Source organism: Mastomys coucha, unplaced genomic scaffold (assembly GCF_008632895.1).
Source record: "Mastomys coucha isolate ucsf_1 unplaced genomic scaffold, UCSF_Mcou_1 pScaffold20, whole genome shotgun sequence".
Lineage (NCBI taxonomy): Eukaryota > Metazoa > Chordata > Mammalia > Rodentia > Muridae > Mastomys > Mastomys coucha.
In genome coordinates this window covers 51,802,288-51,816,962 of record NW_022196903.1, presented here as the reverse complement: position 1 = coordinate 51,816,962, position 14,675 = coordinate 51,802,288, and the positions used below count along the sequence as shown (strand labels likewise).

The 14,675-nt window shown below is 39.4% G+C and overlaps 1 protein-coding gene across 3 annotated transcripts in view; it reads left to right on the top strand.

The window, feature by feature from the left end:
- Positions 1 to 5,194, top strand: part of Kbtbd2 (kelch repeat and BTB domain containing 2) — a 25,294-nt gene extending 20,100 nt beyond the window's left edge. For all 3 annotated transcript variants that reach the window (XM_031382015.1, XM_031382017.1, XM_031382016.1), the window contains exons 3-4: positions 1,198 to 1,363; positions 2,512 to 5,194. In XM_031382015.1, the coding sequence (XP_031237875.1) occupies positions 1,198 to 1,363; positions 2,512 to 4,047 (1,702 nt within the window). In that variant the 3' untranslated portion in view covers positions 4,048 to 5,194. The remainder of the gene's footprint in view (positions 1 to 1,197; positions 1,364 to 2,511) is intronic.
- The last annotated feature ends 9,481 nt before the right edge of the window (positions 5,195 to 14,675 follow it).

Genomic DNA, 14,675 nt, shown 5'->3' with positions numbered 1-14,675 from the left:
ATGGATGGATCTGGAGAATATCATCCTGAGTGAGGTAACCCAATCACAAAAGAACAAATACGGTAAGCTTTTTAAAGGTGGAATTTATATATCATAAAGTCCACCCATTTGAAGTTTGCAGTCAGTCAGATCTCAGCAGCTTTCTTACTACCTATTCAGCTGCAAAGAGAAAATGTTCTAAGAAAGAAAACCTTACAGCCTAGCTACTTTTCCTGTATTTACAGTGTTTGAGGTATAAAGGGCTGGATGACATTGAAGTTGAGTAGGTATGCCTTACATGTATGCAGTGTCTTGGATTTGATTCCCAGCACCACATAAACAAGGTATGATATATATGTCTATGTCTATAATCTCAGCACTGGAGGGAGAGGCAGGAGAATCAAGAGTTCAAGGCCAGCCTAGATAGGCAGGTTGGTACATAAATAAATAGGTAAGTAAATAATGTAAAGGTGTGTGACAATTTTATACAAATATGCCTCTTTTTAAAAAAGGACTTAATGTCTTTGTTTTTGTGTGCTGAGGGTATGTATCCAGAAACTGTCTTCCTTTGGTTCTGAGGATGACAGAATCCTGCTACCATTTACACTGTCTGATTGAAAGCATTGGCTCTAGTTAACTGCCACAGCTTTCTGTCTGTAAATATTTGGCAGTTTTTTGACATTTCATGTAAATGAATTCAAATAATATGTGGTCTTTGTATCTGGTTTCTTCACTGAGTGTGTTTTTGAGGTTCTTTATTTATCAATACTTGCTTTATTGCTGAATAGTCTTCTATTATGTGACTGTGAAAAATAAAGTAGGGGCTAGAGAGATGGCTCAGCGGGTAAGAGCACTGACTGCTCTTCCGAAGGTCCTGAGTTCAAATCCCAGCAACCACATGGTGGCTCACAACCATCCGTAATGACATCTCGCCCTCTTCTGGTGTGTCTGAAGACAGCTACAGTGTACTTACATATAATAATAAATAACTCTTTTTAAAAAAAAAAAGTAATAAAGTAAATTTGATGTCCTCTGTCAGAATGGCTTAGAGGTTATTGTATGGCTTGTCTTCAGCCCTGGATTGTATGTGATTTTCTCATTGCCTTTGAAAGTGTTCTCGATAAGTAAATTGAATTAACAACTTATTAATTAAATTGGCATCCTGTGGTACCTAAGTTTGTCTTCTTTTACTAAGGTTGTTTCCTGTGTCTCCTGTAGGGCCATGTTCATGAGTGGACTAAGTGAAAGCAAGCAGACACATGTACACCTGAGGAATGTGGATGCTGCTGCCTTGCAGATGATAATAACTTATGCATATACAGGAAACTTGGCGGTAAATGACAGCACCGTGGAGCAGCTCTATGAGACAGCTTGCTTCCTACAGGTAAAGCAGGCCTCGCCTGCATGTTGAGGTGTAGGTTATTTTTATCGGGAAACAGTATTTTATTGATGGTTCCTTTAGCTGTACAGTCTTAATGCAGATTTTATATGGGTCAAATTTTGTATATAAAATGTGAAATTTAAAAATATAGGATTTTTTCAGTTGGTAAATAGTTTTATGACATGCATATAATTTAAAAATGGTGTGTACCAAAGTAACAGCCATATTGGTGTAGAAACATTAAATTTGGGTTCCCTCCTCCATTTTCCAGGGGTAGCAGTGTATTAAACACAAGGTCATAATCTGTGTGGGTTTGATTACAGAGTTAAATTAAAATTAAAAATTAATAAGCTAGGTATGATGGTACACACCTGATAGTACTGGGAAGGTTAAGTATTGGTTTAAGAGTGTTTGTGCTTAAAGCCTAAATTCATTCGTGTTTGATAGAATTACCATAGACAGATTTGGATTCTTATGGAAGATTTAATATTTATAATGGTCATGGGAGTATATTGAGCTATTAAGCAGTTAAGTAAAATTGATGATTAATACATTTTAGTATGATTAACTGTTTTAGTCTATATTTCTCAGATTCCCCTTCCAGATTTTAATTAGGAATATAGGTATTTTCCCAACTCTTTCCCTGTTTAGGAATAATACTTTGTACTTTGGAAACTGGTTTCGGCCGGGCATGGTAGTATCATGCCATAATCTCAGCAGTTGAGAGGTGGAACTGAGTGAAGGATTGAGTTTAAGGTCAGCCTCAGCTACTGGAAACAAACAGGAACCGGCCGTAGATAGGCAGTTAGCCACGAATTTAAACAGCTTCTTAAATCTGAGATTACCAGTGTATGCCACTCACTCAGCCTGAATAGGACAGGTAAATTAGACCACTGGGCAAGAGGAAGAAATGGAAAACTGTGTAGCCTAGAAGTCTTATTTTGTTATTGCAGGAAATTGTCTCTTTCCCCAAACGTATAAAACTTGACAGTATGGGAGAGTCTGCTATGGGAAACCTATGGTATCTTAGATAAAAGTAAACTGGAGGCTGGGAATATGGATCTCAGTGCAGGGTCCTAGGTTCAAATTCTCAGCATCTTTTTACTTTTTAATTTTTTTCTATTAATCATCCTTTTTTTCCCTTATTTTAGGTAGAAGATGTGTTACAGCGTTGCCGAGAATATTTAATTAAAAAAATTAATGCAGAGAACTGCGTGCGGCTGTTGAGCTTTGCTGACCTCTTCAGTTGTGAAGAATTAAAGCAGAGTGCTAAAAGGATGGTGGAGCACAAGTTCACGGCTGTGTACCACCAGGAAGCCTTCATGCAGCTGTCCCACGACCTCCTCATAGACATCCTCAGCAGCGACAACCTAAATGTAGAAAAGGAGGAAACTGTGCGGGAGGCTGCCATGCTGTGGCTAGAGTACAACACAGAGTCCAGATCCCAGTATTTGTCTTCAGTTCTTAGCCAGATCAGAATTGATGCTCTTTCAGAAGTCACACAAAGAGCTTGGTTTCAAGGTCTCCCACCCAATGATAAGTCTGTTGTGGTTCAAGGTCTTTATAAGTCCATGCCCAAGTTCTTCAAACCCAGGCTTGGGATGACTAAGGAGGAGATGATGATTTTCATTGAAGCATCCTCAGAAAACCCTTGTAGTCTTTACTCTTCTGTCTGTTATAGCCCCCAGGCAGAAAAAGTTTACAAGTTATGCAGCCCACCAGCTGATTTGCATAAGGTTGGGACAGTTGTAACCCCCGATAATGATATTTACATAGCAGGGGGCCAAGTGCCCTTGAAAAACACAAAAACAAATCACAGTAAAACAAGTAAACTGCAGACTGCCTTCCGAACTGTGAACTGCTTTTACTGGTTTGATGCACAACAAAATACCTGGTTTCCAAAGACACCGATGCTTTTTGTCCGTGTGAAGCCATCTTTGGTTTGCTGTGAAGGCTATATCTATGCAATCGGAGGAGATAGTGTTGGTGGAGAACTTAACCGAAGGACTGTAGAGCGATATGACACTGAGAAGGATGAGTGGACAATGGTGAGCCCTTTGCCTTGTGCTTGGCAGTGGAGTGCAGCAGTTGTAGTTCACGACTGCATCTATGTGATGACATTAAACCTCATGTACTGTTACTTTCCAAGATCTGACTCATGGGTAGAAATGGCCATGAGGCAGACTAGCAGATCTTTTGCTTCAGTTGCAGCTTTTGGTGATAAAATTTTCTATATTGGAGGGTTGCATATTGCTACCAATTCTGGCATAAGACTCCCCTCTGGCACTGTAGATGGGTCTTCAGTAACTGTGGAAATTTATGATGTGAATAAAAATGAATGGAAAATGGCAGCCAACATCCCTGCTAAAAGGTATTCTGATCCCTGTGTTAGAGCTGTTGTGATCTCAAATTCTCTCTGTGTGTTTATGCGAGAAACACACTTAAATGAACGAGCTAAGTATGTCACCTACCAGTATGATTTGGAACTTGACCGGTGGTCTCTGCGGCAGCACATATCTGAACGTGTACTATGGGACCTAGGGAGAGATTTTCGATGCACTGTGGGGAAACTTTATCCATCCTGTCTTGAAGAATCTCCATGGAAGCCACCAACTTACCTTTTTTCACCAGATGGAACAGAGGAGTTTGAACTGGATGGAGAAATGGTTGCACTTCCACCTGTATAGGGGAGCTGAGGGAGTGCACAGATGAACTTGTGATATCCTTTACTAAACAGAGGATAAAAAAGGACAGAGTATGAGTACATAAAATCTATCTTTGATACGTTTTATTTTTATGCCCTACTTAATATTTGCATCAGTATAATATATATCAGTGTGTCATACAGAAAGATATGCTTCTGTAATATGAAATAGGTTATTTGATAACTGAGAAACTTAAGTGTATCATGTGAGCATAAGAGTCTGGATTATCTAACTGTTAGCCCTGTGTATGTACAGTCCAGAACTTCACTTTCAAAAGTAATCTGTTCCCAGTGTGGTATTTCAAAATTGTGCCGAGATTATTTTAGTATGTGTATTGAATTCCTGTACTTCCAGAGTCCTGGAATATAGTTTTTTTTAGTATAATTCCGCTGCACTTAACACTAATGTTCATGTTAAGATAGAAATGTCTTTTAAATCCTATACTATTGTTGAACAAGATCTGCTATACGTCTATGGTATTACACAGGGAAAGCTGTGACTGCAGGATCAGTCTCACTATTCTAGGTGCATGTATTCCCTTCCCACTGACTTACACTTGTCTATCTAGAATACAGGTTGTCCAGTCAGCTGGTCACTTACCAGGTGTGGACTTATGTTGCTGGGCTTGCAAATGAATTGCTAGTCCCTCATTGTGCGGGTCTATGTGGAGCTTTAATCAGTAAATGTCTCCACTTCCTATATTACATTAACGTTGGCTCATGCATATAACCACCTGCTGCTGATATAGTTCTCCATCTTAAAAAGATTTAGAGTGGATTAACCAGGTCATTACATCTTAATTTAATAACGAGCATTACTGTAGAGTGATTGTGTGTAGGTATCTAATAGGTGTGTTTTTTTTTTTTTTTTTAATTTGATGTGTGTATGTTTGGGGGGCTAGGATTAGGAAGGTGAACCGTGCAGGAATTGTCTGCACTGGGCAGAAGAGCAGACACTAGTGCTGCTCTGGCATTAATCCCAGGAACCACTAGCAGTAGTGGGGCGCCACCAATGTAACATGAGCACAGGTGCCTCATGACAAACATGGCTGGCATGTTCAACTGCATAATGCTCTGGCACTGTATTTTGAATGACATTAATTTATTAAATAAATTGTATATAATCAATATCTGTTGGGTTTGTTTTTTTTTTTTCTTTTGTGATGGGAGTGCTCTAGCAGTGCTTTTATTTGAGGTTTTGCCAGACCAGATTAGGTACTCATAGGTGGTTTCTCAAAAATCTGTTTGAGATATAAACACACACACACACACACACAGAGACTGATCCCCCTTCACTCTGTTTCACTTTCTTCAGTCACATCCTCCAACATTAGTTTTGGTTTGAAAATACTAAATAGAGAATTGTAGAAATAAACAGTTTGTGGGTTTTAAATTGATGCAAATTGTCCCTTTAAGCTGCATGTTTGTACTGAATAAGATACATAACTGTTAGTCACTTAGAAACCAATTCACTTCAGGCTTGCTATGGCATAGAGACCCACATTTAAGTAACTTACACCATCATAATTGTTGATCTCCTTTCTAATTTTTATGAAATAAGCTTTTATAATAAAAGCGTGAAAATGGTATATGTCAGATTTGATACTATGCCCAGATTGAGGTACAGCAGTCTTAGGACATGTCTACAGATAAAGAGGACTATTAGAATTCTCTGGGGTGTTCTTTTAAAAGCTTGAGATAGTCAGGGCAGGATTGCTTGACCTACAGGAACACCTCTTGGGAGGGTAAAGCATTGTGCTTGAGTACTGTTGGTTCAGGCCTTACAGTGTTGGAGACTGAACCCAGGGGGGTCTGCATATGTTAGAAAAGCATCCAGCCACTCAAATACCACATCCCATCCCTTGGCATATTTAAGGCATATCTTAACAGTTTCTATTGCTGTAATAAAGCACCATGACCACAAACAACTTCACTCTGTACTTTACAAATCTATCATATAGGTAAATCAGGGTAGGAACTGAAGCACAGGCCATGGAGAAATGCTGCTTACTGGCTTGCTCATGGCTTGCCCAGCCTACTTGCTTACACACCTCAAGATCACCTGCCCAAAGTTGGTACAGCTCACCATGAGCTGGTGCCTCCCACATCAATCAAGAATATGCCCTATGGGCCAATCTGGAGGGCTGGAGGGGAGGTGGCATTTTCTCAGGTGTTTCCCTCTTCCCAGATGAACTAGTTTGTATCAGTTTGACAAAAGAAACTAACCAGCACACCATTGTCTCTTGGAAATTTTTTCTATTTGGATGTGGTTGTATATGTCTTTAATCCCAGCAGCAGCAGGTAAACCTCTGAGTTCTAAGCCAGCCTGGTCTACAGCCAGAGCTACATAAAGGGATTGTGTCTAAAAAAACAAAACAACTTTCAAAATTCTTGTTTGGCAAATAATTTGGGAGTCTATAATCTGTATCATATAATCCATCCATTTAAAAACACAAAAAGTTGTGTGTTTTTAAAAAATACTTAGTTATATAACCATTACCACAGACAGTTGGAAGATATTTTCGTGGCCCTCAGCCCAGTAGTCCCCTTTTGAAGGGCCTCTCATTTTGTCTAAAAAGTCGTGCTTTTGCTCTGTATCTTTGTACCCTTGGAATAAAGCCAGGGCTTGTTTCCAGTTTACAAGGCTTGAAGCATTTCCTCTGCTTACTTTACTAGCCTAGTTTCTTCTCTAAAGTATATTGGCTTACAACATCAAATGCTTTACTTATTGCCCTTATTTTTTTCATATAGTTGTTTTGTTCGGTTTTTTTGGGTTTTTTTTTTTGTTTGTTTTCTTTGTTTTTTGTCTTAAACTAATCTTATATAATCAGAGAGCCAAAGTAGTTTGTGATTGCATTCACTTTCACTCCCCAAAGTTCCCTGGTTTGGTTGGCAAATTGTGTGATAACTCTGATTAAATTCTATTTACATTTGGGGTAACTTCCTCAAGGAAGCATTTAAAAAAATGTATCTTAGCTTACCCCATAAGCTCACAGGACTAGGGATGCAGGGTGGGGGGACATCTATTACCTTTATTTAAATTTAAGATACACCACAAATTAACATTCATCAAGCTGTTATTACTTGTTTGAGTTTGTCTTCACTATAATCAAGAAAGATTTGTGTCTAGTTCTTTTCTGTTTTGATAATAGAAATTAGTAGTCTCTGAATGAAAGAGGGCTCAAATTACCCGTAGATGAGCTAGCGTTAAACCGAATGAAACATAGGAGCTCGAGAGATGACTCGAGCCGTTAGGAGAACTGACTGCTCTTCCAGAGGATGCAAGTTTGATTCCCAGCACCCACATGGTGACTCACAACTTCTGTAACTCCAGGTCCAGTGGATCCAGGACATACAAACTGTACAAACATACAGGAAAAACACACACACACATGAAATTACAAAAGTAAAAAACATTAAAACCCCCTAAGTTTCTCATATCTATATTAACAGTAAAAGAAAAACCACATGATCATGCTAATTAGCACAGAAAAATAACTTGTCAAATCCTAAGTCCATTTATGATAAAACTCAGCTTAATAAGGACATGGTAGCACATGCCTATAGTCCCAAGGCTCATGAATATCAGGCTAGCCTGGGAAACAGTTCTTTGATTCAGGAACAAAGAACAAAATCTCAAACAAAAATTCAGCAAAGCTACAAATAGGAAATCTCTATAAAACAGTAATGGTGGAAGACTGAGAATTTACACTGCTTTAAAAAAATGAAAATATAATAATAAAAAATCGGGAACTACACAGGTTGTCTACTTTGGCTTAATGGACAATAAGCATGCCCCAGCCTTGAGAAAAAAAACAGCATTTCTCAACCTTTTGGGGATGGAACGACCCTTTCACGGGGGTCACCTAAGACCCTCAGAAAACACAGATGTTTACATTACAATTCATAACAGTAAAATTACAGTTATGATAGCAACAAAAATTATTTTATGGCTGGGGATCACCAACATGAGGAAATGTATTAAAGGGTTACAGCATTAAGAAGATTGAGAACCACTGGTTTACAAAGACTCAGTTAAGAAACAAGAAACAACAGTGTCCACATTTACTAATCACAGACATCTCTGCCTCCCCACAAAAGCTACATGCTCTTTATTTCCAGATACTGTATAATAAACGGATACCTCAAGACACATCTAAGAAGACTACTTATCTAATAGACCTTCCCAGGGCCAGCAGGTGAAAGTGCTTGCTACTACACATACCTGATGTCCTGAGACCAATCTCAGGAACCAATAGTGGAAGGAGAGAACTGATTCTTGAAAAGTCGTCCTTTGCCGGGCAGTGGTGGCACACCCCTTTAATCCCAGCACTTGGGGGGCAGAGGCAGGCAGGTTTCGGAGTTCAAGGCCAGCCTGGTCTACAGCATGAATTCCAGGACAGGCAGGGCTACACAGAAAAACCCTGTCTCAAAGGAAAAAAAGAAAGAAAGAAAAAGTTGTCCTTTGACTGCCACATGTATGCTGTGGCATGTGTACCCACACACAAATAAACAATTTTGAAGGTGAGGCTGGAGAGATGGCTCAACACTTGTCACTTTTGCAGAAGACCTGGCTTTGATTTCCAACATTCAGGAGGTACCATAAGTAGCTCCAGGTTGAGGAGACCTGATGTCCTCTGCTGGGCACCAGTCACAGGCCTGATATACTTACATATGTGCAAGAAAACACTTATGAATAAAGTGACTTAATTTTTTTTTTTTTTATAAAAAGCCTGTCCTATGTAGGAACACAGGTAGTATGACACACCCACAGTGATCGTAGCACCAGAAAAATTAAAGTAGATGCAATGTTAGAAAAAGAAAACGTTTTTTTAGTTCAAAGGCAAACAAACAAACAAAAAAAAAAACATGAACATTCATGTACAAGAGAAGTGTAGAATTCCAAATACACCTAACCAGAAAAGATGCTCACCAAGACAAGATAGTAAAACTACCTGAAGATCAGTAATAGAATTTTAAAATCTCAAATAGCACCAAGTCACATTTAAAGGCAACACTGTTAGACTAACGAGATTTCTCAGCTGGAATCCTGCAGTCCTAAAGGGAATTGAGCATATTCAAGTCCAGAAATAATTACACAGCAAAGTTAACTTGAAGTGGTAAAAGAAAAATAAGACCTTGTAGGATAGACAGAAACTGGGGGGAATTATGATTACCAGACCACCCTTACAAGCCATGATTAAGAGAGTTCTAGATCCAGCGAAAACTATAACCATCCTAAGTACATGAAAATACAAATCTCACTAGAAGAGTAGACACAAAAACAGAAATAGAAAAGAATTAAACATCAGCAACAGTAAACTATCAGACCATGAAGCTTAATAAACAAAGAAAAGGACAAAGAATATGAAAGCAGCCAGAAGAAAACAAGCAAATGAGCCTGACTCATGTATTTGAATGCTTGGGTGTCAGCTAGTGGAACTGTTTGGGAAGGACTAGGAGGTGTGGCCCTGTCAGAGGACGTGTGTTTTACCAGGGGTTGGCTTTGCGGTTTCAAAAGCCCATGCCAAACCCAGACTTGTGTGAGCTCTCTCTCTCTTCCCCTCCCCTCCCTCTCCCCCCTCTCTCCCTCCCTCTCTCTCTATCTCTGTCTCTGCTTGCAACTTTAAGATCAGATGTGTGCTCTCAGTGACTGCTCCAGTACCATGCCTGCCTGGGTACTGCTATTCTCCCCACAATGATGATAATATACTAACCCTCTGAAACTGTAAGCAAGCCCCTAATTAAATGTTTTCTTTTATAGAGTTGCCTTGGTCTTGGTGTCTCTTCATAGCAATAGAACAGTAACAAAGACAATACCATTCAATAAATGAATTAAATTCTCCAAATAAAAGACAAATCGTCTGAGTGGATTAAAACAAACACAGAGTTGGGGGTTGCTCAGCTTTCCCTGAGAGCATGGGTTTACTCTCAAGTATCACAAAACCAAACACCTATAACCTCAGCACTTGCCAAGAGAGTCGCTGTGAGCTTAAGGGCAGCCTGAAATATCATCTCAAAGAAATGATAAACAAAAGGCTGCTGAGCCCCAGTAGTATATTTCCTATAAGGGACTTATTTCAGTAGTGAGAACACACAACTAGAAATGATAGAAAATGATATTCCAGGCGTATGACAATCGACTCCTAAAGCCAACAGAGCAGCTGCACTTTCTATTTGACCAAACAGATCTTAATACAAAATAAGTGAGAGACAAAGGCCACCCCAGAGTAAATTAATCAAAGGTAATAGGCGCAGAGAGTATGGTGGTTCATACCTATGGTACCCATGCTCGGGAAGCAATATAAAAATATAGCTTCACAAGGTAGAAGCTAGTCTGGACCTGATAATGAAATACTGTCCCTAAAAAAATAATAAAGTTATAATGGTCATAAATCAATATGACCAAATACCAAAACCATACAAATTTACTCACACTATTAAACCTGAAGATGGAGGTGTGAAGATAGTGTGTTGTGGCATATGTCTGCCCATTTTTATTTTCATAATAGTTAAGATGCAGCGTCGGTCAGCCTAGATACAAATAAATGAACAGGTAAATGACTAAAGAAAACATTTCATGCCAGGCAGTGGTGGCACATGTCTTTAATCCTAGCACTTGGAAGGCAGAGGCAGGTGGATTTCTGAGTTCGAGGCCAGCCTGGAATCTGAGAAACCCTGTCTCAAAACAAAACAAAACAAAATGAAACAAAAAACCATTTCATATATACATAATAGAGTATTATTCATGACCTGCAGCAAAATGCATTGACTAGAAGATATTATATTGAGCAACAAGCAAGACTCAGAAAGAAGAATATTACATGCTCTCTCATATATGAAAACAAATTTTGAAAATAAACCTGAAAGTAAATTTGTAATTACTGGACCTGAGACATGGGGCAAGAATGGAGTAGGATCAATAGTTAGATGTCATCAATTCCATGGTACATGCCATGTATGTACAGGAATGTATACAATCCCAAGACATAAAATTAACATATGCCAAACAATTGAAAAGGAAGCCCCACCAAGATGGCTTTGCAGGTCAAGCATGCAGGGATGATGACCTGAGTTCAGAGCCCGGATTCCACTCCCAGGAGTTGTCCTCTGACCTCCCTCTGCATGCATGTTGGGTCATATGTGAATAGCTCCCCCTAAATAGAAAACAGTGAAATTCTGTTTCTTAAACTGATGGACGATGGATGGGACCATGTTTACAACAGGTGTATAATGTTGCTAAAATAATCACTTGTGCCTAAGGAACACTGAGGCTATCTATAGTGGTGCTGGAGTAAAACATGCCATGTTTGTGATGATGCTGATGCAAACCCACTACAATGCCAGTCGTGAAAGCACAGCACAGATCAAGCTAAGCTCAGCATGCAGGAGAATGAAGCAGAAGGAGTCTAAGTAAAGTGATTCAAACAGAAGACTGCAGCCGACCAACTCTACCTGTACTGAGCCCCCTTTCCCATCCCTAGCTACAAAGACCTCAGCTCAAAGCATGCACGCTGTGATCTAAATTCTGCTCATTGGGTGACTGGGTCCCACATCTCCACCATGGCGTGGCCAGAACTATAGACTTTACTTCTCTTTAAATAAAGCCTTCTCTAGCTGCTTGAAGTCATTTAAATCTTATCTCTTCTTACTCATAAAAACTTATTTCTTATTTATCCTTATACTAAAACACTTTGGTTCACCAGGGGACTACTGTGTGTCGTAAATTACAGTATTTACATACATGCAAAGATTTTTTTTGTTCATATAGAAACCATAATTTTTCATTATAGAAGACAAAGATTCTAAATATTTCCCACCTCATGCTTCAGCTTGTAAGTGTCAGACTCTCATCAGACTTTGGACTGTGCTGTGTTAGAATGTAAGATATTTTATTGTTTTGAAAAATACTTTTTAAATTTTCATTTTAGCATGTGTATATGTGTACACTCATGTTCTCGTGTTGTGGCGTATGGAAGTCAGGTCTCTGCTTCCACCATGTGGGCTCCGAAGACCAAACTTTGGGCATCAGGCTTATCTATCTTGATGCTCCTGGATTTTTATTAATTTTTTTATTTTTTTGTTTTCCGAGACAGGGTTTCTCTGTGTAGCCCTGGCTGTCCTGGAACTCACTCTGTAGACCAGGCTGGCCTTGAACTCAGAAATCCGACAGCCTCTGCCTTCCAAGTGCAGGGATTAAAGGCGTGCACCACCACCGCCTGGCTGGATTTTTATTTTTTGAGATAGGGTTTCATGTAGTCTATAATGATCTTGAACTCCTCCTGCCCCCATGTCCTAAGTGCTGAGATTACATCTCTACATTTTATGTACCACTGAGAATCAAACCCAGGACTTCACTAGGCAAAACAAAATATATCCTCAGCCCAGAATGTTTGATTCCTAAAATTGCTATTTGGTGCTGTCACTATGGGCCATATTGATATGAATGACTTGTGCTGCCGTCTGAGACCATGGTGATATTCAGGTCTATGCTGCCCCCAAGAACCATGGCTGGGTCCATGGTCCTACTGCAGCCTGAGTCTTTGTTAATTTCTGTGGCCTGTGTTGCCACCAAAGGCCATGAGGATGTCCATCGTTTATGCTGTAGCCTGAAGCTATGCTGATATCCATGGCCTGTGCTGCAAACTGAGACCTTGTTGATGTTCTTGGCCTGTGTTGCCACTGAGGGCTATGATGGTGTCTGTAGCAGATCCAGTGACATAGGGCACTGTTTGGCAGAGGAGGAGATCAGGGGAGGCCACAAGGATAGGGTCGAGGACCTGGGGGGACTGGGAAGCAAGAGTGCTCAGGGTATATGATGTGAAATTCTCAAATAATCAATGAAAGTTCTATGAAAAAGTTATTTGAGGGCTAGTTCCATGGTTCAGCAGGTAAAAGAACTTGCTGCCAAGTCTGATGATATTCCAAATGTGATCCTAAGAATTCACATGGTGAAGAGAGAACTGACTCCTGCAAGTAATCCTTGGACCTCCACATGCATGCTCTGGGAAACACACACACACACAGAGAGAGAGAGAGAGAGAGAGAGAGAGAGAGAGAGAGAGAGAGAGAGAGAGAGAGAGAGAGAGAGAGATTGTCTTTTGGTATTTTGTTTTAAAACAAAAGTAGAGAGAGCTGACTCCCAAGAAATTGACCTCTGACCTCCATATGTGCCATACATAGAAACTCAAATACTCTAAGAGTGACAGTGCATCTTTTTTCTTTTTTTTTAAGATTTATCTTGGTGGGGGGGAAGATTTTTCTTATGTGAGTACATTGTCGCAGTCTTCAGACACACCACAAGAGGGCATCAGATCCAATTACAGATAGTTGGTAAACCACCATCATATGGTTGCTAGAAATTGAACTCAGGACCTTTGGAAGAGTAGTCAGTGCTATTAACTGCTGAGTCATCTCTCCAGGCCCTGACAGTACATCTTTAAAAAATAATTTTATTTGAGTCTCTGACTTTTAGTTAATTAAATAAATAATATTATTTTCACTAAATAAGGGGATGAGGATGTAAATCAGTAGTTAGATTATAGAGTTATAGAATATAGATTAATCAGTTATAGAGAACCTGAGTTTGATTCCCAAGACCTAGATCAGGTTGTAGTGAATTACTTGTAACTCTAGCTCTAGATCTGATACTTTCCCCTGGATTCTAAGGGGACTTGAACTTACATATGCACATTCTCGTACACAGACACACACACAGAGTACACATAACTAAAACTAAAAATATATCTTTTAAATCATTCAATGGCCTGAGGTTAGGACAGAATTCCTAATAATTTCCAAAGTGGCCTAAACACACGTGTTATTTTGCACTCTGCATCTATGCTAGGTGGTATTCTCACTAATCAACTCTGAAAAAAAAAATGATCACTTTCTATGTCTTGTAGTATCAAATATTCTGCCAAGATTTAATTCTTCATTTAAAAATAAGCATACCCAAGCTGGATGATGGTGATGTATGCCTTTTTAATCCCAGCCCTAAAGGCAGAGGCAGGTAAATCTTTGAGTTTCTGGTCTACAGAGTCAGTTTCAGGACAACCAGGGCTACACTGAGAAATCATGTCTTGAAAAACAAAATACCCAAACCAAAGACTACAAAAAGCATACCCTTTTCTTTAGTATGCAAGTTCTGTTTCATATTTCATTAGTAGCACAATTAAACTAATAACTTAATTATATACTGTGGTATAATTATATTCTACACTGATTAAGATTTTTTTCTCCTCAACTTGAAACACACTAAGGTCATCTAGGAAGAGAAACTTCAATTGAGAAAATGTCTCCATCAGATTGACCCATAAGCCAGTTTATGTGGGTGTTTTCTTGATTAATGGTTGATGAGGGCCCCGGTCACTGTGGATAGTACCACTCCTGGGCAGGTGGTCCTGGGTAATATAAACTGAGCTAGTTATAAAGAGTAAAGCCAATAAGCAGTATTTCTCCATGGCGTCCAGGTGGATGGCATCACAATGGCAGACTGTGGGTAAGGTCACCCAGCAAGAGGGGCAAGGGTTGGGGATACAGTGATCTTAGCAATCTAACATCCTAACTAGCCTACCTCTTTCCTTTTTTTTTTTTTTTTTTTTTTTTTTT